This window comes from Malurus melanocephalus, unplaced genomic scaffold (genome assembly GCF_030028575.1).
Source record: "Malurus melanocephalus ecotype Western Australia unplaced genomic scaffold, MMel_1.1 scaffold_164, whole genome shotgun sequence".
Lineage (NCBI taxonomy): Eukaryota > Metazoa > Chordata > Aves > Passeriformes > Maluridae > Malurus > Malurus melanocephalus.
In genome coordinates, this window is record NW_026623396.1 from 755,396 (window position 1) to 782,826 (window position 27,431).

The 27,431-nt window shown below is 35.1% G+C and overlaps 1 protein-coding gene across 4 annotated transcripts in view; it reads left to right on the plus strand.

The window, feature by feature from the left end:
* The window catches only part of PHF14 (PHD finger protein 14), a 155,713-nt gene that overhangs the window by 89,854 nt on the left and 38,428 nt on the right, over nt 1-27,431 (plus strand). For 3 of the 4 annotated variants that reach the window (XM_057372130.1, XM_057372132.1, XM_057372131.1), the window contains exon 17: nt 12,312-12,429. In XM_057372130.1, the coding sequence (XP_057228113.1) occupies nt 12,312-12,429 (118 nt within the window). Of the gene's footprint in view, nt 1-2,090; nt 3,361-12,311; nt 12,430-27,431 lie in introns of those variants that run through there. The other variant, XM_057372133.1, reaches the window with a different exon arrangement.

Genomic DNA, 27,431 nt, shown 5'->3' on the forward strand with positions numbered 1-27,431 from the left:
TTACCAAGCTTTTGCATGCTAGAACTGTGTTTAAATGAAGTCAGTGGTGATTCTTTAATTAATAATATTTCATACATGAGAGGAGTGAAGAGAACCCTAGAACACATAAATTATTTAAAGTTAAGTTTTTAATAAAGTAGAAATGGAAAAATCACCCAGCTATTAAAAAAAATAATTTCCCTTTAATATATAGGTAAATACTATCCTTTAAAATTTCTTTCTATATTTTACCAATAAAAAAACAATACAAAGGATTAACTAGTATAGGTATAGGTTACTTACATTTTCTACTTGATGTCTGTGTTCTTACAGCCTTGTCTAAAGTACTACAAAATATTAGGATCTTTGCTCAGAGGTTACAAGCTTTCTCTGAGCACCTTGCTTGTACTTAATTACTTTGATTTGTGAGCTTAATAAAATTTAACTTACTATTTTATTGGTTCAGCTGTGAAGTTGGTTTTATATATAAAAACATTTACATAAATAAAAACTTTATATAAAAAGATTTATAAATGGAAATTTATGTGTAAGCACAGTTATAAGTACATGTAGATATACRTACATGTATGTGTGTTTGAATACACATATACACATACTCCTTTACTCATTTTGAGAAACCAAAATGAAAACCCATGTATTTAAAGTACACATTGCTGTATTCCTTTCCAAACCTCACTAGTCCAGATGGGACAGTCACATTCTGATGACCTGACTCAAGTGGTACAGTTGCAGCTACTCACGTTGCAGCTGAGAGGGTAGAGGTGGCTCAGAAACCTTCAGCTTATCTTGAATTGTTTCTGATGCTTCAAGTTTCTGCATTTCAGTGCACCTATGTAAACCTCACCCATTCTGAGGCTGTCAGAACAAAACTAGGTGCACTCAGTACGGAAGGGGATTGTAATATGACGACTATTTAGAGTATTTCTATTTTACACCTAAGCTTTTCTTCAGTTTTCCTAAGTTCAGAATTATACTGTAAAATTGAAGTTCAGGACACCCAGTTTAAAATTTTAATCAGGTCTCAAGTAAGAGATGAAGTGAGAATTGAGAGTGGATTTATATATGGTACTTCCTTGCTGCTCCTCTAATTCTTAGACTCCAAATTCTTATACTCAAAACTGAAATTTGATTGCAAAGAATTGTTGTTCAAACATGTGGCAACACAATGGCACCTGTTCATCAGRCTGTTATATTTTATCAATATATGACAGCAGTTTCTATTTTCTTTACAATTCTACTTAAATACACCACCACCAAATGTGGTGATAGAGACTTTATGTAGGTCTTTCTTTCAAAATGTATGGGCTCAGCTTAAAGACAACATGGATGTTTTCCTACTTAAAATCTCAAAAAGCTACAAGTTACATTCATTTGCTGTATGGCAAGTAGTTAAGAAACTTCAGAGAATCAGTACTTTAAATTGTACTGATTTTTAAAAAAGCATTCTTGAAAAGTGTGTATATCATGGGTGTCAAAAGATGAGAAGTGAAGTAGGAAAAGGAAAAGCTATGAAGACTTTGGCTCAAATTTGAAATTTCTGGCTCAAAGACATTTTACAGAAGTGACTAAAGCTTTTGATGCACTGAATTACTACAATGCATTATGAAAGAAACCCTCCCTTACTAAGTCTTTCCTAAATACGAAGACTTGTTTTCTTTGAAATGCTATTCTATAAAACAAGCACTTTTTAAGGTTATAACACAGTACCCATGTTGTTTGAGCTTGTATTCAATCCATAGCTGCATTTCTGTGGGTTTCAAATCTGAGCAAAATGCTAGCTTCACAATGAAGCCTACTTGCATTAAATTATTGCTTTTATATTAAAAAAAAAAAGAAAGAAAATTCTCTGTCTTGTGGTGGACTGCCTTTGTTCTTTGAGCTGTATTGAGAAAACGTTAAAAGGATGCTATACTTAGTTTAATGTTTTGACACTTAGAGACCTTGAAAGTTTGATATGGGTGTTTAACTATTTGGATATGAGCATACACATTGCTTAAATTCAGTGTGATGTTAGAATGTTTCATAAGACAGAGGAGAGCTGCTATGACCTTTCAATGTTAATATTTTTTTCTTATCACTTTACTGTGTAGATACCCTTCATGAGACACAACTCTGCCACAACTCATCCTCGGAGGCAATCGTGGAAACCTTTTATAATAGGATTTTTAAATGTGGATAAAGCTCTCAATAGAATACCTAAAGTAAAGGAGAACAGCTACCTTGTCTCGACTATAAGCTTATTATGACAAAACACTGAGTTTGCTTGTCAGGCTTGGATAGAATGTAATTGATTGGTTTGTTATTTGGACTGACAAGGTAGTTAATTTGCCTGCATTTTTTTGCACTAATCAGGAACATTTTGTATGTGCATCGTTGAAAAATCCCGGATAAATGTCTTGTCAGGATTGTCCTATTAAGTAATGTCTCTTTCCCCTGTGCTTCGTTGGCAAATGATGTTATTCAATGCTTGGATTCACTGAAGAGTGACAGAAGCCTGTGGGACTTAAATATTGTGTGTTCCTCTATGGTGATACTGAAAGAAATAAGCAACGGTTTGCCATCCGCCTGCCACGCTACTTATATACAATTTAATAAGAACATTTCTATATAGAACACTGTGTTGTACATAGACCTTACTGTAAAAAGGATTGTTTCCCAAAAAAAATAAATGTTCAGTGATAATGAGACCTGTAAAACACTTGAGACTTACTATTCTAAAGGAATAGATTTGCCATGGAAAAAATTGATTTTATGCTTATTAGTATGAACTAATTGTTTCTGACTCCAGACACTCGAGTGAATAGAACTATACCTATACTTCTTTCTGCAAAATTTTTAAAAACCAAGAAAATATGGAGTGTATGCAGACATTTGTTTTATTTGGCTTACTTCTCTGGCAGTGTTCAGGACAAGTTTATCTCCTCCCAATACAAACACGAAATTGTTTTGTAAGTTGGGGAAGGAATGAAGAATTGATCACAGAGCGTGACAGCTGAGATCTTCGTCTCCGTCCGTATATATCCTGGTAGATGCACACATAGTATTTTGATCTTCAAATGGTACAGATCCAGTTCTTAAATCTACAGTATCAGAGTGTTGGCATCTTCATCGTTTTCAACTTGCTYGGAAAAATTGTGCTGAAATGCAATCACACTTGTAACTTTATGATCTATAATTGAATTTCTTGAGATATGGTGGGTTTTGTCATCTATCAAGGCACGTTTCCATTTGAAAGTATTTTTTAAACTTAAAAAAAAATTAAATGCTGTAATAAGTAATAGGAGAATATACAAATTTATGTATACTTATCTATGAGTCATATCTTACCAGGGCATTTCATGTTTGAATATTATATTAAATAAAATTAACCTGATGTCTAACACGTCGTTTTATTTTAAAAAGGGGGTGGGAGAATCTCAGAGTTGAGATTTTTGTTGGCATATCAGAAATGCTTATCATTCTTTATTGGCAAGGCACATGAAGGCACCTTAAAAATAAATAAATCTGCACTAGAAAGTAGACACAAATGCAGGAATTTGGTCTTTAAGTATCCTGAATCGTTTTTGGAAAGAAAAGACCCAAGTTTATTGACCACTTGTGCAGTATTCTGAAAGAAAAAGTTGTGCCCAAGTGCTGTGTAAGCAAGGCGGGGGGAAAATGATGTTTGCCCATACATCATGCTGAGTTTAGGGAAAAAAAGAAAAAGAGTAATGTTCACTGTGATTTATGATCATTTATTAAACTAACATGGTCTAGGTATTGTGGATGGGAGAGAATGATAAATGTAGCATATCTTGACTTTAGTAGGACTTTTAAAATACTTTGGTGTGTGACATTCTTTTAACTAAGTTAGAGATTCTGTTAATTAAGCTGCAATAAAATAGGTAGCTGATGAGGAAAGTAAACCAGCCAGCATGGACTCGCTGTCAAATGATACTGAGCTCACTGTGTTCCGCTCAAGCTCTTCTAGATTCAGTATTACTATCTTTTTATTAATTTTTGCTTTAGTATATTAGTACTGAAATAAAGTGTTTGGTTACATTTGCAGGTGATGCCAGTAGGATGTGAGGGACTAAAATGTAAGAATTAAAAAGGAAGTTTAGGAAAGCATTCAGAAAAAGCATGAGTGCAGGAAGGGGAAAGGTAAATCAATGTTAAGTGAATGATTATGATACTAAGACTAACTCCAAAAAAAAAAATTTGTGGGGTACTCTGGATGATAGATCACAGAACATGGATCAAACTGATCACACCTGATACATACTAAGAAAGGTGTTATATTTAATGCATTGGAGTATTCCTTTTGGGTATTCAGAAGACAGTGTCTCACCCTTTGAAAAGCCTCAGCTAGCATGTCCGGTCCACTTTGGCAAACAGAGAAGRTCCAGAGCAAATTGAATTAGATGATAAGAAGACCACAAGAGACATAAATAAAAAAAAAAACTTAAAATAGCCATATTTCTTTAATGTAGAAAAGGGGGGAAATCTCTTCAAAAAGCCTAAGTTAATATAAAGATGATAAAGACAAGTTGCTACAAAGAAGGAAAAGAATGTTCTTCAAAGCTGGCTGGCCAGACAAAAATAAGCTAAATGGTACCAAGATGATGTTAGCCAGTATGCAGGTTTTTTATGACAATAAGAATACTTGCCCTAGGACAGTTTGTTAGGGAAGTTYGGTAATCTCTGCTATTGRAGGATTTTAAGGACAGACTAATRTGCATTAAATACTGTTTCAGATAKTKTTKATATTCCCCTGGACATGTTTGAAATYCTAAGGTGAATTCCTGCTGTATTTTTTATGTTTCTCCCTGCTACCACTTCCGTGTAGAGTTTTGTTCTCTCTCTATCTCTCTCTCCACCCCCCATATCATTATGTTGAAAGCCAGATGCTCACACTTGATGTTTTTACCTTTTCAAAGATGTTTGATGGCAATATTCAAAACTAYAATGGACTTCTCTAGTATTTCATAAACAGTACATCATTTAGTAGAGTTAATAGTCTGAACACCTGAAAGTGGCACTATAGACGCAATCATGTATTACAACTGAAATGTACTTCTGAAAAACGAATGCAGCATTTGGTAATAGCTTCCTAAATTTTACATTCTTCAGTTTGGCAAAGGACTTTTTCAGTGTCTGTAATTGGTGCAGCATTAGCTTAATGCTTGTCTTGGAGTCATTGTTTTCACAGAAATTCTTAGTTTAAACATTAAAATACTGTAAATAGAAGTTCTCTACAGTAGCTGTATATTAACAAAGGCAAACACATCTGAAATAGTGTTTGTATTATATTCCACTTGTATATGTGGGCCTTTAATGAATTTTGCAAACTAATTTAACAAAGCCATGTGCTGTAGTTTTGCAGTACTATGAGAGAGAAAAGTGAATACTTGCTGAAAGAAAGCTGTTCACATACAGATATAGTAAATAAAGTTTCTTTTCAACATGYTTGGAATTCATTGTGTACATGCAAACATAAGTTTCATAAAGAAAATTATTTGTAGACTGTTCAGAAAAAATCTGGATTACATAGGAATGACATGTTACAATAACCCTTTCAGATTCTTCCTTACCCATGAATAATGTGTTAGGTTTTTGGCTGTGAGGGGGTGTTGGATGTAGTATTAAAATCATAATTCTAATCAGTTAAATCAGTTAGGTGGCAGTTTTGGGTTTAGTATAATAAATTTGGCTACACAGATGTGTTCCARATTAATGCTCATTTTCTTTTGCTGTTTTATGGTATAATTGATAGACACTACTTGTTTTTTTTAATGTCCTTGATATTGGACAGAAATTTAAGTAAACAGGAGATTAGACAGTTTCCTGTATCCAAAACAACAGATGTACTTATCATAAAACTACTAGTTAGCTGAAGAGCAGTAAGGTCATTGTGCCCTGTCAGGCTGTATGTCCAACTTGCCCATACATTGTCTTCAACACTAGTAGATAGATTTAAAAAACAGAATGCAGTAATCATCCCTCATCTGGTATAATCTCTCACCTTTCAGCAACAGTCATGCCCTTCTCTCTTCCAGGCATAACAGAAGAGAGTAATAATCTACTCTGTCATCTACCATTTTAAAGTATATAAKTCAGAGACTTCCTCTTGTGTACTTGCGTTGTACCTGCCATAACAGAAATTAGAATACGACTTTTAATCACGTAATGTAATACCATAGCATTTCCCTTGCTAGAAAGAGTATTTCATGTACCTAAATCAAAATTATGAAAATACTAGAATCCAGAAAGGTGTAGGTTGGAGAAGTCTCTGAAGGACATCTGTTCCAGCCACCCACTCCATGTAGGACTGACTGCAAAGCTAGATCTAACTTTAAAATTAGGTGAAGTTCCTTAGAGTTTTATGTGGTTGAACTTTCGGCGTTTATGAAGATAAGAGAGTTTTTCAGGATAACAAGTATCTGTGAAGAGGCTGTAGAGTTGGGCTCTGTCCTGATTTATAATCAATAATTTATGCATACACAATCACATAAGAGTTTTAGTGCTGAAATGTGTCGCACTTCTGGTGGTAAAGTCATGTAAAGCTCGATTTGTCTATGGGAGAAAACTTCTTAAAACTTTTCCATAGGACAGAAATTGCAAGATGACCGTCCATTTTCAGTTGTTACGCCACTTACAGGCACGAGCAAAAATGTAGCAATCAGGAAGAGGAGAACCAGCTTTTTCCATTTCATACATAATAGGGTTTTATTTTGACTTTTTTTTTTCCTAAAAACGAAAGAATTGGTAAGAATCTAGATATTAGATTTCAGAGTGTAAGTATAGGACTGCATAAGTTCTGGTTTGTGTTTGACCTGTGATATCACAGCAAGATGAACATAATTTGTTTCGGAATTCATGGGGCTGAATTGAAGAGTTTTGCTGTAGAATGGTAGGGTAAGATACAAAGTCGTACCTTTACTTATTTTCACTTTGTTCCAARAAATGTCAGAAGCAAAAGACAGGAAGAGTGTTATCCACATATTCTGTAATGAAAGCATACTGTGGTTTTGGGCTCCTCCCTCAGTAACCAAGAATAAATACTTTTTGGACAGCATTAATAACAGTGCACTGAGTAGATGACTATACAATTGTTTCACCATTAGATCTTGAATTTTACTTTTTACATTAGGGCACAGGAAAGTGCCTTCTTTGTGACATGTAAGAGTTGCTGCTCTGCTTACTCCATACCTACTCCATCGTTCCCTTCATCCAGAAKTTGTCACTCCTGTGGTCTGGTTGCAGTAAAATCTGAGTGCAGCACTCCTCAGCTGCTCCAGGCTGAAGTCAGTCATTTTGGTTCTACAGTCTGAATTCCCTTTAGCTGCACCAATTTACTCTGGATTTTTGGAAATGCTTRCATGCTCCTTTCCATTGGATATATYRTACAGCTGCTAATAAGAAAYGAGGTGTTGACAGTGACTTACCTGGTCATGACTGGTTTTAAGTTSTTCATCTGAAATCAAGAATGTGCTGCAATTTAAAATGACCCCCCAAGCACATCTSTGCAGTTTCARAGTGACTCAGCACTTGGATACTGAGGGATTAAAGGGGAAAGAGATCAGTGCCTGAGAAGAAGCCTCTGTTCCTCRTGTCTCTTCCTCAGGTGCTGAGAGCCTTTAGTCAGAAATGGAGTCCAAAACAAGCCAGCAAGAGAAGATGCTTGTCAGTAGTTAAATCTGTGCAGATGCTGGAGTAGCCATGGTGTTGCATCCCTCCAGCAAGTAGGTGCATGTGYGCACACCCATCCCACTGCAGTTCTCTTAAGAGTTTAAAAATTCTGAATTAGCTTACTTCTAATTTTGTTCTAACTAATTCTAAGTCTGTCAGAGTAAGGCTTATATGACAAATSCTCTACTTTTAATGGTGATGATGGTTTGTTAATATATATCAATGTTTTATATCTTCTTTCTTCCCTTAAAGTAAACCTTTCCAAGCTGTTATGATAAATAGGAGTTGTATATATATTTTGCAATGTTGTATTTTGTTCACCATGGTACCTTTTGGCATGACACTGCAGGCAGTGTGCAATGATGCGTACGTAAGTGAGATTTTCTGTAGTCTCTGAAGCATATTTGGAAAGTTGTGTTTAAAGATTAGCTTATTAATGTTGTGTTTCAGAGACATGTAGGTAATTACTTTTACAGCTATAGATGGGTGATGCTGTCTCGTGAATGCAAAATAGGTTTCTTTGCTCTGGCTGAATCAGCTCCTTGTGGTTTTCGATGATATTAACCAGTGACTTACAAATGTGCCAGTGACGRGCGGGTTTTGCATTCACTGCTCCTCTGTAAAAGCACAGGTCTTTTTCCCCAGTGCTTGCAGGAAGACTTCTGCAGGCCAACTGATAAGACTCCCTCCTGTGCAGGTAGATGCAATGTAATGAAATTGGATGTGTGTGCTGAGCTTTGTAAATAAAATGAGATTGACCCCAGCCATTATCTCATTTATCTCATTTACATTGTAAAATCAGTATCTACACTATTGATTAGAGYGTAATTAGTTAATTATGAACATGAAAATGCAGAGTTATGTAGGGCTTGAGCACAGCCAGCTGTACTGCTACAAAAACTAATAAAAACAATCCAAGGGCAAGAGCAGATGGAGATCACTCTATTAAAGAACAAAGCAGACATATTTCAGGTATGGAAATGCCTAATCAAGCTTTCTTGCTGTGAAGATGTAGATGACCTGCATTCTATACCTCTATAAGTAAAAAAAAAGTTTTATTTTACTATTTTTTAACTTATTAACATAGCTACTTCAGAATTAACCTTTCTTCTTCACACTCCATTTTCTCTGCATAWAGTGGGCATATATCTATCCTCATTAATTGTTGGAATGAGGAACACAGTGATTTCTAATTTTGATGCATAAAGTAATTTCAGGCTTGTTATAAAATTGATAGTAAGCAATTACCTGTCAGTTAGAGGTAATTTAGGAGGTTAGGTTAGCTTGCCTTTGTGTGGAGCTCGGCTTTTATTTCCACGAAKTTTTCAGCACAGCAGCTAACCAGGCTGCTGAAGATGGCCGACCACTTATTTGCWTTTGTAAATCATGTGCTTAACCACAAAAATAGTTACCCACAGATAGCAGCAGGATAACGTATTTGCTAGTTTAGGGACTGTTTTGAATGTGTGACCTTGAATGCTCAAGGGTAAAAATTTCAACAACCTGTAATATGGAGGAAGTGGCTGCTTTCCCTTTCCTCCATCCCCATCCCAACAGTTTTGTTGGTGCTGTTAAGCCATCCTCAGGATGGAAGGGGATGATCCCTGTAAATGATGGTGCCTTGTGGCTCCTTTGCTCTGTGAATGTCTGGGCTGTGATTGATCTGTGAGTGCATTTGCCGAAAGGCTGTGAGACTGTCAGCATGACATCTTTTGTGACCTAACAATTTCATTCTCTATAATTAAGTTGAAAGTACTCTGTATTTTGTGTCGCTTTCTTATTTTCTGAATGTGGCAGTGGGATTTCTATCATTTTTATGTTGCTAGACCAAAGAACACAACTAATAGCACACGCATGAGGGATTAATCTTGTTTTATTAGTGCCATTTTAACTCAGGTGTAAGGTTTTCTTTTGGAATTAGGAATTAAGAATGTCAATTTTGTCTTCTTCACTGTGATGTGTGTAAGCTTCACATTTGTCCCCAATCAGTCTCAGCAAGATAGCTAGGGTATCCTCTTTAACCAAGGTACAGAGTGTGTGCATCCATTTTCCCAGCACCATGCTCTGGGAACTTCAGAATCAGTGAATTTCTGCTCTCCTGTAACAAGCAGTATGTAGCAAGCATTTAAAAATATTTGGCATAGTTTCATTTTTATCAACATGCAGCTTTTTATGTTTTGATATATGAAAATATACTTTTGTTATTTGCATTTCCTCAGCTGTGCAGATGAAGATAGAAGCTATTAGTATGTGAAAACATCCATATAGATATTTTTAACTCATTCTAGAAAAATRCAATTTTTCTTCTACCAAACTAAATGCTCTGAAGTGATAAAAATTAATGACARTAAATATTAAAAACATTGAGCTTTAGAATGGTGCCTCAAGAGCCATATGTAATTTCACAATGTTGTGGTTATTTCAACCCAGCTTTGCAAACTCCCTCAMGCGTGTTTTGAGGAAACATGGCTGAAAGTGCAGTCAGGAAGTATCACATTCTGGATACAAAATGATAAAAATGTGATAAAAGATGCCAAAGTGTAATTTTAAAGGGTAAACATTTTCTTTTGAACAGAGAAACATAAAAAGCAATTACCTCCTTTAAAAAAACAAAAAAAAAAACCCCAAAAACAAAAACAAGAAAATGAAATCAACACTGTTTAAATCAGATGTAGATTTTGGTATTAAACTCTGAATGTTTTCTAAATCAGTCAGAAATATTTATTTTCTGTTACTTAAGAGGATCCTGAATACATGAAGGGAGTTCTGATAAGCACTGCTCAAGTGCAAGCCCTTACATKCATAAGATTCCAGATATAGAAATAGGTTATTAAAAATATACTCCTTTACAGATGAGAACATTGAGGTTCAAAGTAGGCTTAATCTTTTGCTGAAGGTCACATGCACTGCTGGGATTTAGGAGTGTGACCTATCCCATCTCCCACTCTCAACCTTTTTTATTATTTTAATATACCTTTCACAAGAAATCAAACTGCATGTATTCCTGGTTTTAAGTAATATGTTTCTACATTAGAAATCTTCTGTCTTTWAAAACTGAGAATGGTTTGTATTTTMAGTGTTTTCTTTATCCTGGAGTTAGATTKAGTCACTGCTAAGCAATCCTAAGAATATATATTGCAAAATTGTATATCCCACATTTTAAAAAATATCAGAACCATGTAAGTCCAGTGCTGCATCCTGTGAATAGTCAGATTATTGCTTTTAATTTCTGTTTAGCAAAAAGCATTATCTGCCATACCCTTACCAGTGCTCAATTGTTACCTGTTACTCTTAGCAAGCACAGTCTTGGCAGTGAGGACAAAAGTATTTGCTTAGGTTAAACAATCTTAATAAGAAAACTGTTATTTCTTTTTATTTGGAGACTAATCCTTGGAGAGGTCACATGAACATTTTGTTCTGTTAACACAGCAGTATGTTCTGCTAGTTGAATCCTCTTTCTGCAATGCACTGTCTGTTCTGTTGATAAATTATATCTCTCTGTCTTTGATCTGATGATGTCTGTGCCATGCTATTACTGAAATTTTTGGACATTTTTGTGTTTGCATATACTGTAGAGGAGAAAATGGGCAGCCWGGAACGCAGAGAAAGAGTGTAGAGGATTTCTTTTAAAATTTGATTTTTAACCTTTATTCTCTTTTCTATTTTTGGATCATTTATATTGGCATTAATTCAGAGTTTAAAAGTGTTAATGAAGACAGAGTTGCAAAGTAAATTTGAAAAAGCTTTCCTTTTCATTCAAAGGCATACAGGGGCATATGCAAATAAAGAGACATTCAGAATGGTTTGGAAAATCTGTGTTATTTGCTTTGAAAAAAATCTCTCATTTTGAGCATATTATTGTACTGGTTTAAAAGTTCTTTCATGAAACACATGTTCTACTGTAGCATTTTTTCAATGCTGGTACATTAAAAATAGATTAACAATAGCTATGCTGTATGTTTTGAGCTTTTTATGTGGATCATGCATAGTAYAAAACACTAATGAAAGGTTTATTAAAGAACATCAATTTGTTGTGTGTACACAGAACACTTCTATAAGTGAAAGATCACAGTGAAAACCTTTTAAATTAGTGTCCCTTTCAAGAAAATTTGATGTGAATGAGAAAATATTTCATGCATTTATCAACCACATAGTCCTGGTATAAAAAAATATTAATTCATGGCTGTAAGTTATAGCTGAGTTATTGAATATGTGAGTAAATTTTTCACAAAGCTTTTCTTGAAAAACGACGTGTGCAAAATAGTGTCTTAATGCTATGACAAAATAAATATTGTCACTGTGTAAAAAAGTCAAAATTTCTGAAAAAAAGGGTAGAGTGAATGACACTAAAGAATCTAAAAATGTAAGCAATTTTTTTTGTTAATTTGCAAGTCTTTGAAATGTTGTCATTTATATAAGATGATGACAAAGGTGATATATGAGTGTCTGCATAAGAATATTCTGGATTAAGCAGAACCTACTTGAAGTGGCTGTTTAAAATTACCTCTCATAGAAAATTGATTTTCTTTATTATGATAATAGATCAGGAAATCTTCTGCTGAGAATTGCAGGGAAGCTCAATCTAAAATAGTACAGAAGTACCATTTAATATAAATACATATTTTGTTTTCCTCTTGCAGGTGTGATGAATGCAGACTCTGCTACCATTTTGGCTGTCTAGACCCTCCCTTGAAAAAGTCTCCTAAACAGACTGGCTATGGATGGATTTGYCAGGAATGTGACTCTACATCCTCCAAAGTAAGTTAAATCACCTTGAAAATAGTTGAAGTATTCTGGTTTTAGGAGTTTTACATAGTATCTGAAGTTTTTGATGAAATGCTATGCACAGGTTTGCTCTGGAAAAGAGTAGAAGGCCATAAAATAAATTTCAGATTCTCTGTAAAATAGGTATAAAAAACTCCTAAAGTGTATGCAAAATGGAAATATTCTTAATCAATAAGGAGAATTTCACTATCCCAGTTAAATGCTTGTTTTCATATTGGCTTCTCTCTGAGAAAGGTGTGAATACAGATAGTGTATCAGCATTGGTAATAGTGCCAAGAAAAGGTATTTCAGAAGTACTGCAGAATACAAACCTCTAAGGACAGAGATAGAAAATGCATGTGTTTTCTAAACAAAGGAAGATGATTTGAATTACTAAACCTGTTTCTTTCACTGAAAATTCRTATGAGGTTGATTAATACTTTTTATTGATTGTCATTCCTTGATCAAATATAGCATTGTAAAACTAGAACTACATTTTTCACATGGATTAGCTCTTTAATAACATTGAAAATAATAGTATCCTTCCAATAGTACCGACTCTCATAAAAAATAAAGATTTTGTTTCTTTCTTTGTGCACAGAAGCTTCTTTAGCACTGGCATTCTTCTCTATCATCACCATAATCTCTGAAGAGACACTTTCCAATTGATTTTCAAAATTGGATTTATAAATGCATCTGATACCTCAGTGCAAAAATAAAAGAGTATTCTAAAAGTCTTCAAGATTTTACAGGCTACTACCACTTCCTTTGTATTTTGCAGAATCTTTTACCTAGTAAGTGCCTCAGTATTTGGWTACACAGGAAGACAGCTGTAATTAAATATTCTCATGTTACCTGTTAGCATACTTGGGTATTTAAACTCTTTCATGCTGTTACTTTTAAGACTAGCAGATGCAAAATATTTAGGGTGTGGTATCATTTTTTGGCTTGCTGGTATCCCTTTCCAATTGGAAAAATATGTTATTCAGTTTCCCCCTGGAGGATTAATCAAATCGTTCTTTTGTAAGGAGGTGTGGAGACAGACGTCGGAAATTAGCTGTCCACTACAGTTTGGACATCAAGCAATCTTTCCTGAATACCACTTCCACGCAGGAGACATTCCAGGAGTGAATTAAAATTGTTATTGAATTTCTGTCACCTGCTTAAACTAAAACAGGGTCCTGATAACATGAGTTAAAATCTCGTATCTCTTGTATTCTTGACTTCCAAATAAACAGAAAAATCCAAGGGTTTGTGATTTCTAGTTTTGTTTTCCTGGAGATAGCATATTGTGTATCAGGTACAATTTTTTCCATACTTTATCAGGTAAATTAATTATGATGGACTTCACTTCTTGCAGGGTGTGTATTAGTTTTAAGGTGTGTTGAAAAAGGCAATAGTTCTAAGAGTAAAAAAAATGAATCAATAGAATGATTGTATATTTTTTGTTACCTTAGTGATTAATACAATTTTTTAAAATGTTTTTGTTTCTGATTTTCATTCATGTAGATTTTTAAGGAGTAAATTTAAATAAAATCTCTTACACTTTCAAGTACAGGCAATTTGAGTTGTATTTGAGTGAATATGTAATGAATGTGAAAGGTACTGAAAAATTGTCTTATGGTGACTCCTTGTGGTTTTGTTTAGTCACTTTCACACGGCTTTTCCGGAGAGCTGTGCAGAGAATTTTCTCTGATAAAGCTATATTGCCCTCTGTGTACCCTTGTTTGGTAGCTTTTTTTTGTTTTATACTCTGCAGTGTAACAAATTCAAGTAATATGGTATTGGGTTCAACTCCTTTCAGCCTTAATGTGAACCTGTTCTTTAAAGGATCAGGACTTTGTTTTGTACTTCATAATTTTCAAATTCTTTGTTCTATATGGCTTTAAGATTGTCTGTTAAATATCTGTGATTTTTCACAGCCAGGAGGAGTTGATGTGATAAGGGTTTTTCCACCCCTCCTGAGAGGGGGTGGTCTCTCGAATGTGTGTGTGGAGCTCAGGAGTGAACAAGTGCAGAGAAAGTTGGGTCATTTGCTGTACTCTGCCTGACCTGTGGATGAATTGCAAACCTGAGCTACCAGGGATTTCAGTCTCTCAGTCACTCACTGCATCCAATTTTTGATGTGTCACAGGGAAGTTTCTGGTATGGATTATAGRAGCAAAATGCCATTGAATTTCCTGCTTTGGCCGAGGAGACTTGTTTAGTTTTTGTTCTTTTGACTTTGTTCATCTGTTTTGATTCAGTTTAAATCACTGTTATAATATACATTTTAAAATTCCCCAACAATGTATCTTCRTTAGCACTATAGGGCCTTGACAATAATTGGTAGGTAAATGGCACTATTTCAATGATGAGAGAGATCATAGTGCTGAGCACATCATGGCTGTAAGTTTTTACTTCTAATTATGAAATTCAATTTTAGATGTTCAGGAAAAGTTGCATTCTGCTGACAGCGACTAATGCTATTTTATTTTCAGATTTTGCCAAGCACTTGCAGGTGTCAGCAGTAGAAGGGATGTAATTTAGCAGTAATAAACATATGATTTAAGTTATTATCTAGCACAAATGTTGGACATGCTACTTCGATTTTGCTCATCCCAGTCAMAGGACTCTCCAGCAACTGTGTCAGTTTTTCCAGCAGTGTAACATATTCCCATATTACCCTGCCTGTCAAATAATAGACAGACAGTGACTTTGCTGTAGGGCATAAGGGCAACAGCTTCTCTGCTGGTAATACTTGCTGTCACTTCTTTGGAATGGGTGATGCTCACTACTAAAGTCTGACAAGCTCTCTCATCTCAAAAACATTGTAGATTTTGTTACATCCCCTGAAAGCTGAAATAAACATRTAAGGCCTCCATTTCTATAACACTGTCCATCCACCCTGCAAAAGGATTACAGTGCATTTTCAGGATTGCCAAAGAGCACTAGAAATCAAGATTTTCTTGATTGTTTTTATTAGTAGTGTTCAGGCTTAATATAGAAACTAATTAAACTTGTTTTAATTGGATTTTGTAGAGATAAAATAAAATGTAAACCAAATAATTCAGTATAATGACATGGTAATGTTTAGTAGGAATAAGTGTGGCCTGACYGTTTTTTGATTAGGTACAATAAGATCTCACTATGAGGTCTCTTTAGGAACCTACATCCTGTTAGATGTAGGCTTCTTCCTGTTCCTTTCCAGTGAAAAAATACTGTTTGAAATATTTCTTCTGATTTTAAAACTTGACAAGGATCAAGGCAGTAAGAAGTTTAAACATWTTATCATGGTGGTTACACTGACCATGCTAGTTAGGTTTCTGTCTGCTCATCTTGGCATACAATCTGTTTTGCTAAACACTGCAGCGTGTACATGTCAGGTCATTATTTGAGTGCTGCAAGATCAGCTGCCTCATCTCTAGACTTCTGTTTAGTTTCCTTTTATTTCATTTTTTTACTGTATTGCATTTTTTCAGTAGAAATGAATTGTCAGTATACATGTCAGCATGGAATTCTCATCTAAACCCCTCAGGAAATATTTTCTGGAACTACAAATACACAACACACCAACCCTGGCAAGTAATATATTTTTGTACACATTTTGTGTTGGAAAAAAATCATGGATCATCTTGCTTRTTACCCAAGTAATAGCATTTCTTTGGGTATATTTTGCTTTCACACASTGAATATGCAAATGTATTTAGACACTTTAATATTACATTATTGAATATAATGTGTGAAATAATATTTTAAGTTTAAAATATTTTTAATATGTAAAATGTTTTTCAGACCTTTAATATTTGGCAGATGAAAAGAATGAAGTTCACAATTGAGTTCCTGTAGTCCRTGGAATTTTATTTTAGTCAGAAATAAAGTTGGTGGTTCAGAAGGCCTGTGAGGAGTGTGGAAGTATCTATCTACTCCTGAGTTTAGCAGGCAACAATCTCATTATGTTTTATGGAGTTTCATCTTTTTCATTGTGACTTCTCTTCAAATTTAGGAAGCATTTTCTCACACATATAGTTTCACACAGATGTGTTCAAAATTAAACAATGTACCCAAAATTCCTAATGTTAACCTATCAAAATTTAGGAAATTCTAAAGTTGAGGTGGCATGCMGTGCTTTAAGTGCTTTTTTGGCTATGTGTGACTCTGCAGCCTTTAATCACTTCATGCTATGATTTTTTAGTTCTCTTTCATAGGACCCCTGCCTCCTCTGATTTAGCTGTTAGGGGTCAATAAAAGGGATTAATTTGGGTTGAGAATTAAGGGAAAGTATTGTCTTAAGGGTTTGCAAGGCATGAGAACTGAAACAATGATTTCAGAAACAGGGAGAAAAGGAAGTTTAACCTTATGTTTGAAGTAGTTGAGTTGTTACCAATAMATTGAATTTTATCTTTGTCTCACCCCACAGCTTCTATGAGTACTAGAYAAAATTAACATTTTCAAATGTTTAGTCATTTTTTTCTCCTTGTTTGCTCCTACCCAACTTGGATCTTTTGGCCCAGTCTGTAAAAATGCAGAATTCTCTGAGCTGAAGTGGGTGATAGTGTGTAAATATGCACAAGAAAACCCTATTTGACTGTAAGATATAAGGATGGCATGCAGTAGTAATATAGTGCCTAATCGTGTCTTAAATATGTTTTGCAGGTGCTTATTAATTCAATACAATGTAATTTTACATAATTATGTTTAAAATTCRTTTAGAAAGAATATGCAAAAGAAAATCTGTACAGGTCTTTTGAATTAATTCAAACTCGCTTCAGTAACATATTCTGACCAAGGGTGACCCTCATTTTTTCACCTTACACCAGAGAGTTTTTTGTACCTTCTTTTGAGGACAGAACATAGAAGCAAATGTACTGCCATCATGGCACCCAGTATTGCAGCTGAAAAATGATAAAAGAATGCTGCTGATAAATCTGCTTGCTGGTTCAAGCAGARCATAATATAATGGGAAGAAAAGTTCAGTTTGTGTGCAACATTTTTCAGCCAGAACTTARRAGTRTTTTAAGGTAGTTTACAGAAAAACAAATTACATAGTGCAATTCACTAACTGCATTTGTCTTCCACAGGTGTGAATATTATGATCTATTTCATTATATGGTCATAAAGAATGATGGAGTAGTTTTTTGTTTTATTTTAAAGTTTTGATATATTTTAAAGTTTCTTAAGGAGAGTTTAAGTAGCACTTTGGTTTCTYGTGTGACTTAGAAAGAAAGATGTTTTTTTAATATAGCAACTGGAAAATACTTGGTTGTTTTGAAACCATTGTTGTYTTCCTAGGTTTGTGAGGAGCAGTAAAACATTGGCACTGGAGTGATTTCCTTAAAATTGGGCAAAAGAAAATAAATCAAATCTGTGAAGAGTTAACAAAAAGTCTTTATGYCCCTTTTTAAGAACTTCATTAATGCCAAACCTTAGCACATAAATGGATATCATAAGACAGTCAAAAAAAGGATGAAATTGTAGTGTATGGTGATATCACTTGGCTGAAGAATTGCCAAATGTGTTTTAATATTTGCTCCCCAGGTATCATATTAAAAAAAATGAGTTGGCACAGCCTCTGTTACTTTCTGGCAAACAGGTATAATACATCTATGTAATGAATAATTTATACCATAAAATGTTCCAAAAATAATCAGCCTTGAAATTAACTTAAGATGGAACTTGATTTATGAATAGAGGATAAGTTAGTTGGTATTAAATCCCCAAATTAACCCAAAAATTCAGATACACTTAGTAGGCAGAAGATTCTTATAGTCTAGGTGGGAGGCTTAGGTTTTAATGAAAAAAAAAAAGTAAAAAGTTAAGCACTGGAAAATACTTGTGGAACAGATGCTTACTTTTAATATTTTGATTCTTCTCCACATCAAAATCAATTTTGCCAGTTCAAATATTCCCTGTTTCTTATTGCCAGATTCTTCTCATGGGCTTCTAGAGTTTGGGTGCAGCTTAACTTTATTTTTTAAAAAGTAGCAGAAAGTGAGCAAKACAATATAGCATTGTCTTTCACGTGAAAAATGTTGTCTGAAAAGGTCTCTTTGACAGATGGTTGTGCAACTAATACCCACCAGAAGTTTAAAGCAATTGGAATAGAGGGCTCTTTTTATAATGTATTATTGTTGTTTCAAATGCAAAATCAGATTTCTGGTTCTGAAAGATAACGCTGGGATAGATCAGAAAGTTTTATAAAAAGAAATTACCAATTAGCAGTGCAAATACATAATTTTTTCTTGCATTAAACTTTGACAAAAACCAGCAGTTAAAATAAACCTTCTAAGAGTCTCTTTTCCCAGTGGTATATTCCTAGAAAATTGAGATTTAAAATACGCACTGCAGTTTTAAATGAGACTTTTTTTGTCAAAAAAAAAGAGGCATTTTAATGGCACTTGGTCCAAAAGATTTTTCGTTTACAAGTTCATTTTCTTTTCCATATTTTTTTGCTGTGCAGAAGAAGGAAGAAATCCCTTGCTGCTTAACTTCGTTTTGTCTTTTCCATAATCAATCTAATAACATACAGTGTTTTCCAAAGCTGAAACTTTGCACCCTGTTCTTTGTCTCAGCGTGAGAGCRGTAGTTCTTCACAAGCTGCTCCCTCCAGGTGAAGTCCTTTAGGATCAGACTGCTGCAGTGGGGTTGTAAGTCCTGCCAACACAACCCCAGTCCTGCTCCAGAGTGAACTCCTCACTCCATGGGGACGCAGGTCCTGCCAGGAGCTCGCTCCAGCACACACTTCACAYAGGATCACAGCCTTCCTTGGGCATCCAGATGTTCCAGTTTGGGTCTCCCCATGGGCTGCAGGGGATCTCTGCTCCACCATGCACCTCCATGGGCTTTGGGGCACAGCTGCCTCACCATGGTCTGCACCAGGGGCTGCTGAGAAATCTGCTCCGGTGCCTGGAGCACCTCCTGCCCCTCCTGCACTGAGCTGGGTGTGAGCAGGGCTGTTCCTCTCACTCCTGGCTGTTCCTCTCACTCCTGGCTGTTCCTCTCACTCCTTTCTCCAGGTGCTGTTGCACAGGTTTTTCCCACTTCATAAATGCATTATCCTTGTTGGTGATGGCTCAGCCTTGCCCAGCAATGGGTCCATTTTGGAGCCGAGTGGCATTGGCTTCATCAGATAKAGGAGAAGCCTCTGGCAGCTTCTCACAGAAGCCACCCCTGCAGCCCCCCRCCCTGCTGCCAAAACCTTGCCAGACAAACACAATACAAAAATGAAGCAAATTATTTTTTACGAGGCTTTGTGAGTGTCACACAAATCAAATTTTTACTGAGGTAGTCCGGCTTTTCGTAAATTGTCTTGATCATTTTGCTTTTTTGTGACTAAAAATATGTTACTGAAGTAAAGAACTGGATGGCTGAAATTAGAAACAGGCTTGGTCATTAACTATTGCTTTGGTTAAAATACACACAATTGCCAGAGGAACATTTAAGAGGTATCTGATTAATAAAGTGTACTGGAAACAAATCATAAACAGTATAGTGGTTGTACATAATTAATGCCTGTAATCTAAACATACACAATCTAATATATAAATGACTAAACCTCTAGTTTATGTATAATATATATTACTTACTCTAAGGCAGTGGTTAAGGAAGCAAAATCTCCTCATGGGCAGCTGTTCAAAATGCTGCKGCTACTCTGTACCTTCTTCAGGTTATGCWCCTAACAAAATCTGCTTACAATTATGGTTTATCTGGGTAATAGCTATGCTACTGAATCGTGACTTACTCTTCCTAAGCCATGACAAAATGAATTTACAGCCCATGTTGCCTGCTACCASAGTACTGAGTGGCATAAAATCTCTGCTGGGAGCTAGCTACAATTGGGAAAAATCCAGAATTCAGTTAGTGTCATGATTGAAACAAAGCCACTGAATGTGGTTTTATGCTAACACAGCATGAGAGAATAAAAAAAAAACAAAAGCAGGTTTTCAGCTCTGAGCAGCATCCCACAACAGGAAGATTTTATATGTCCTCTTTGGTATGCACCTGTGCATATTCTCAAAGAATGTGAGAAAGTTTGAAGAGRAGTAGTGTCTAGGAAAGACAGAGCAGACAAGATTGCTTGCATCTTACAGAACTGGCAGCTTTCTCTTTTTTGCTTTTGAAAATCGGTTTCTAGATATGTACAATATTGGGAAGCATTGTGACAGTGAATTTTGCATATTGAAGATGCGATACTGAAATGTAAAAGATACACAAATAATGGGTTTGATGCCAATTTTCTCTATTTTGCATTCCTTTTTGAGTGAAGGTGCAACATGGTAGCTCCCAAAGCATCATAGCTTGCAGCACTGACATACACTCAGATCTACTTTGTTAATGCAGTTCATTTCCTGCTCCTAGACCTCCTAAAATAAGGATCTTTTTGGGTATCTGTACATAGGGGCTTCATGCTAACAGTAGAGCCAGTTTAGCAATAAATTGTAATTGACCATCACTACTTTCAGTTAATAATCCCTTTGGAAATTTTTGATGTTATTCACCTAATTAGGAAAATGTGTTGATTATGGAAGTATCTGAAAACAAAAAAAAAAGTGAATGAAAAGCTTATAACTGACTTGAATTTTTAAACCTTTGAACTCTTGATTAAGTTGGGTTAGATGATATAAGCTTTCAGGAGGGTAATATTAAAAAAAAAAAAAAAAAAATTTCAGGAGGGTAATATTAAAAGAAAAAAAAAAAAAAGACCTTTCCATTGTGCAAAATCTTTTTTGATTGGAATATTTATTAAGAATTAAACCATCAATAGAAAATTGCAAGGTGTGTGATTTGTTGTGCCATAAACAGGGACTCCTGATTGCCAAGGTGTGTCTGGAGGCTGGTTGCATCCTGTTCTACCCTAATTTGCAAAGTGCTGCTCTGTTGCTACCAGATTTCTGAGATAAATTTCTTTACCTAGAAGTATGTTTCTTGTCCCATGTTTTACATAGAACTAGAAGGTATGTAATTAAAGAATTATGTATTTTAATTCCTCATTAGTCCATCTTATTACACTGCAGATTATTTTACTACATCACCTGTAATTATATTCTGTATGACAGAAGAAGAAGTAGATCTTTAATTGTTAGTCTCTGTATAAGATCTGAGCACTTTATCATAGTTACCCAGTTAAGTGCTCATGYTTACTCTCAAGGTTGATTTTATTTTCAAGTCTTTCAAAGAAATGCAGCCATGTATGTCACTTTAAGTAATGTGTCACTCATCAGTATAGATTGCTAAYGCTGCATGGGCAAAATCTAATCATAGTGGATGAGGAGAGAGAAGGATGGGGGTGGGGAGGAGGAGATAGAAACCAAAAAAAGTCCATTTTATGAAGTGCTAGGAAAGTAATGAATTTTAGTACAGTCAAGATTTGCTTTTCGTCCTCGTGTTAGATAGTGGAAGTGAGGTTCAGTTGCCATTCTCAAACAGAATTTTTTTTAGTGCCAGCCACATTTAATCACATTTYGCAGAAGACAGCTGGGCATTGCCAATTTGTGCTGTGTCAGCCACTTTCTCTGCAAAGGAGTGTCTCATCGCTTGGATTTTAGCATTCTGTAGCAGAAAAGTTCCATCCTCTTAAAATTGGCTCAGCAGATAGCTTGTGTGGGAATAGAACTGCAAGAGCATTACAATCAGTTCTACCTAGAAAAAKCACAACTATTACATGGAATTTTAAGATGGCTTTTGAAAAGATTTTCACAAAACCTTTAAAATGTAGAGTTGCATTCTGGTAGCAATTAGGTTTATCTTAGATTTTTTTAGTAAATGCGGCTTTGGTAACGGTTGAAAATTATTATCTGCTTCAGTGGCTTGAAACRTCTTTGTGCGTGTTTGAAAAGTCTTAAGTGCATTTCAGCTGCGACAAACATTACCAAAAGATTCTATATGTGGAAAACCTTGGATATCAAGATTTTTTCTAGCTACTAATCTCATGAAGACTGAAGGGCAGATGGTATCCTTTCAGATGTGATATAAATAGCCAAAGAAAAGTGTCAAAAAGGAAATAGCAAGATAACTCAATATTTACGGAAGGTACACACAAGTGTACTTCGAGTGAGTTAATCACATAACATGCTTATTTTTGGAAATAGAAGGGTGTCAGCAGATTGATACAGTCTTTGATGTAATGAATATTAAATCTGTAACCAATCTCTTGCAATAAATAAGGATACATATCAGGCACTAATATTTCCAAGCATGTTTTGTATCACATGAATATGCATTTGCCTTACCTTTTTCTCCTACTGTGTACTATCTCTACTGCTTGTTTAAGTTAAATGTATTGCACAAGACAGAGGAATTTCAGAACACAAYGATGTTTTAAATACCTTGTTTTGTTACTTGCTGCTGTTAAGGAACTTTTTAAAGGTCTTTAAGATGCCTCTTTTCATGTAATGATAACTTCAGGAATCTTACATTTAAAGGTGTTCATCAGAAAATACTAAAAGATTGAAATTTGGGATCTGTGATTTATTAATMTATAATAAATTCTCTCACTGAATGAGCTATTGACCTGTTGTTGTTTATGTGCTTTCGGAGTATAGCATAGACAGAGACTGAAAAGCTCCTATATATAAAAATAGTAAAATAGTCAGAAGATAACAGATACTCTGGCTAATACACMATGAATCATTTTACCCACTGAGTCATCCCTCCATGTAAAACAACCTGCTTCAGCTAAAGAACAGGAAAGTGGTTTAAGCAATCCCGTGAGATTTTTATTGTTTTGAGCCCTCATAAGAAGAGGAATAGGGATGTGAGTCGAGATCTTCCCTGTGGTGAGCAATGTGTTCACTAATTAATTCAGGGCAGCAGTCAAACCATTGTCTGACAGTAAGGCATAAAGTATGTCTGTCTCTCTTATGCTCTCTTTTAATTTGGGAAAAATTAAAAAGGAAAAAGGAAGGGACAGTTCTTAAACTCCAKAGAGCTTGCAGTGAATATCAGGAGGAGAAAAGGGACAATTGATGGTCCAGGATTGAATTGAGAACTCAGTTCAATAACTGCTGAACTCAGAATAAAGCTGGTATTTAAAATACCCTGTYATTTTGCAAATTCCTATTACTAGCTTAAAAGGTTCTACATTCRGGTATGCTAATTTTAATGGATTTTAATTTGAGGTGTCTCAGTGCATATTTACCTTAGCATTTTGGTTAAGGTCAGAAATGCATTTTTTTAAAGGAATCAGCCAGTTACCACCATTGGTTGTGCTTTGGTTCACATTCTGGAGTGTTTTTAGGAGTGTGCAAAGTGAGTTTCTGTCAAGGGGCACTAAAGCCTGGGATGTTTTCTGACTGATGGGCATGCTGTCTTCATGGCCAAACTAGCTGCATCTCTGAAATATGCATTCTACATCTGGCTGGTCCTCMACACCAACTGCTTTGCTCTAAAGAGCTGTTCCTGTCACTACACAGTTTATTGGTATGAAGTGACTTTTACATTTACTGTATCAAAGGTGTGTTTGTGTTTTTGTTTCATCTGCTAAAAAAGTTGGTTTATTCCTATTTTGATAAGATCATTTGTGGAATTCCTGTATTAGTACCTGTGAGATCAAAAGCCTGAAAATTAATAYGCAGATCTGTATTGATAGAGTATTAAATTTTATCATTCTTGTGTTTGTATAAGCACTGCATAAATATACTTTTAACTGAAAGCATCTGATCTACAGTGTTAAGTAACCGTATGTAAGAGTAAGGGACTTACTTTATGTTTTCTAGTACAGACAAGAAACATAAAAAGGAATTTAGTCTGGTAGGTATAATCTTAAAAAAAAAAAAACAAAACCAAAGACACCGGGGAAATATAAATATACTTCTAGGAACAAGGCAATAAAGTTGACATTTTGTGYGAATTTAGCCTCATCATTCCATGTATCATTTGCACTGTTCTTAATTAGGGAAGAATGAGGAATTTCCAGGCTTTTATGAGAATGTTTTAAAGCTCCAGCAGTAGTTGCAACCTTTCAGTTCTTATGAGCTCAGCAAAAGATGGCTGATTAATGTCACATCTTAAACTGTGTCAACTGGGCTGTTCATTCCCTTTTTAGTAAACACTCCATTGTTGGTGCAGCTCATTGTGCCAGTATAAAATATCCTAGTGTTTTAGCTGGCTGCTTTAATTAACAAGGGTATGTATCTCTATTTATTAGTATAAAGTTAMATGGAATTTTTCTTTGCTTATTCTAGTGACTAGTGTGAATGAATAAATGAAGAGCACCCACAAAAMAGTGTTCCTGTTTGAAGCTTCTCAAAGGATGTAAAAAATTCCTTTTTAATTTGGCACATTCAGATATTAGGGAGATCTCAGRAGGAGTGTATAGGAAACATTTTTATAGAACGGTTTTGTACAGATAATTCATTCTTTAAAAGTATTTTTATGGTTTTGAATTAATGTTTTGCTTTTTGGCTTTACCAGTTGAAAATAAATGATGGTAGTTCTTAAGAAGGAGAGGGAGAGGAAGAACTGGAGAGAGAAAAGCACAATGGCAAAAACAATGGGACTACAAGAAGTGTCCTTAATGTAAAAGGGGAGCTTTAAGCACAACACTTTCATAAGAATGAGAAAATTTCACTTGGAGAATWCACAGAAACCTTTATAGGGAGAATGGGGTGAGTTAAGAAGTAGGATTGGAGCAAAGTGGAAAGGAGGATTTAGAGGACACTGAGAGCCTTCCCCCAGAGAAGGRTATAGCACTTACAGAAAACCTCTGAAACAATGGGTGGGTGCCATGTAAGGATAATTGACAGSTAAAGCTTGTGTAATAAACTTAGACTGCAAAAAATGATGTACTGAGCAATCTCTTTCTTTATTTCATCTTGTTGCTGGAAGAAAATTCTGGAAGTGGGGAGAGATGAAAACCAGTCTTGATTTTAAAAGTAGCCTTTGACAATTCTGTGATGCTTTTGGTGATCACACATTTTAATATCACCCTATTTTGCATTATGTTGGGAAAATCTGGACTTCAAGGAGTTGAAAAGCAAGAATCAGTGCTGATGAAGATGTAAGGAGCTAAATAAATATTACTTAAAGGACTTCTCAAAGATGAAAAAAACCACACAACCCTATGAATGTGCTGACCCCATCTTGAGAATTAAGTTAGTTGGTACAATTTAAAGCTTTGTTCCAGCATCTGACAGACACACTCTGCATGCTGATGCATAATATCTGAAGATTGTGTGCTTGAAAGAAAGCCTTTTCTGAGCTACATTCTATTTTTGTTAGAATAAAGCAGCTGCTTTTTGGAGCAGAGATCTTCTCAAGTGTTCAGTCTTCTCATTCAAGATAAGAATTAGCCAAATATTGTGAACAAATTTGGTATGTGCTTTCTCCCAAGCTGCTGAAGTGGACTAGGRCAGACTATTTTGACCACAAATAGTGCAAATGTGCAGCTTGACCCTCAAAGATGAAAKTAAGTTTGTTGCTGTACCTTACTCCCACATTGTCACTGCCTGAGCCATCTAAAACATGTAAAGTTTGGAGCATTTTAAATATGGGTTGAAAAAAAATACAGCTGGTTAAAACTTCCTTCTGCAGAGAATGTATGAATGGATTGCTGTGWTCTGCCCTGATCATTTCTGAAGGAATAAAACATTGCTAAAGGAAGGAGACAACTGCAACCCCAAATGTATGTAGCCTTACTAATGGAGCAATTGTAGCTGCAGCACTGCCCTCCAGGAATAATATCAGATGACTTTGTACATCTCTTGTGTAGAAAATCTTATTTTCAATGTTAGGTGTCATTTTGTAAATATGTTGAGTCAATAATTATGATATTATGCAGCATACATACAGCTACACAGCAAACATGTACCCAGAGTGCTGACAGTCTGTGAGCTGCACATCACCTGTGTGAGAAACAGCAGCCACAGCATCACAGTCCACACTTACTGGAATTTGTTTTGCAGCTCCTGAGCTTTGGGTTTGGTTTGGTTTTTTTGTTGTGGGGTTTTTTTTGTGTTTTTTTGTTTGTTATTTTTTTTAAATGGTGGAAAAAAAGGATTCAAGAGATAGAGCTGCACCAAACAGGCACAGGGAAAATGAAATATCCTTATCCAGCTTTAAAAAATTACATGGGTACTGTCATAAAAAGCTTTCCAAACTAAATAAAATAACTTCTRTAAACCGCACAAAGTATAAAATTAGTACAAAAAAAACTTTTTAGGCTATACTATCTGCCTATCTATTTAATTCATAGTATGAAAAAAATAGCAGAACAATATATAGGAAGGAAGCAGTGTGGACAAAAAGGAGAAAGTATTGAATTATTCTAACATGCACTGATAATGGCATAGTACAGCAGTTTTGCCAGTATATTAATATCCTACAAAAGGATATTCATATAAAATCTGTTGCTCTGGTACACCAGATAATTACCAGATTATGCAAGACATACAACATTTAACACACCAAAAAAAGACCAATATTGGGGTTTTTACTTTAGTGAAGAAATTCTAAATATTGCTGMTGATGATATACATGTTCATACAGAAATTTTTGCCAGTAGGTTAAACTGTACTGTATCTGTGATCAGTAGCTTTAATACATGACAGTAACAGAAAAGTTGTATTCCTTATTTTGTATATGCAGGATGGGTWTAGTGTGTTGAGTGGCTATAATTTGAAGTTTAATTCCCTTTTTTGTATTCTAATGTGGGTTTATTAATTACAGAATTTTAAGAGATTATTTTTAATAGAGTTCAAAGAATTCTGGGGTCRAAGAAGGCAGCTGTTGAAAGGGTAGCAAAAAGAATAGCTTTTGAATGTTGGGAAATAGTGAATGGTGAGAAAGTAAAAGGGAAATACAATAATCCTGGAGACTTTGATTGAGAAGGTGGAGAATTCAGTCCCAAGAGTAGTAGGATTAGTACAYTGAGTAATGGAAATGTAGAAAATATGTGAGTTAGAAAGGGGAAACTAATTCTGGAGGTCAATGAATCGTAATTCCTTCAAACAGTAAAATGTTCTTCAGTTTGCTGTTTGCTGTGATAAAGTTAGAAGAATAGATATGAAAGACATTTTTAG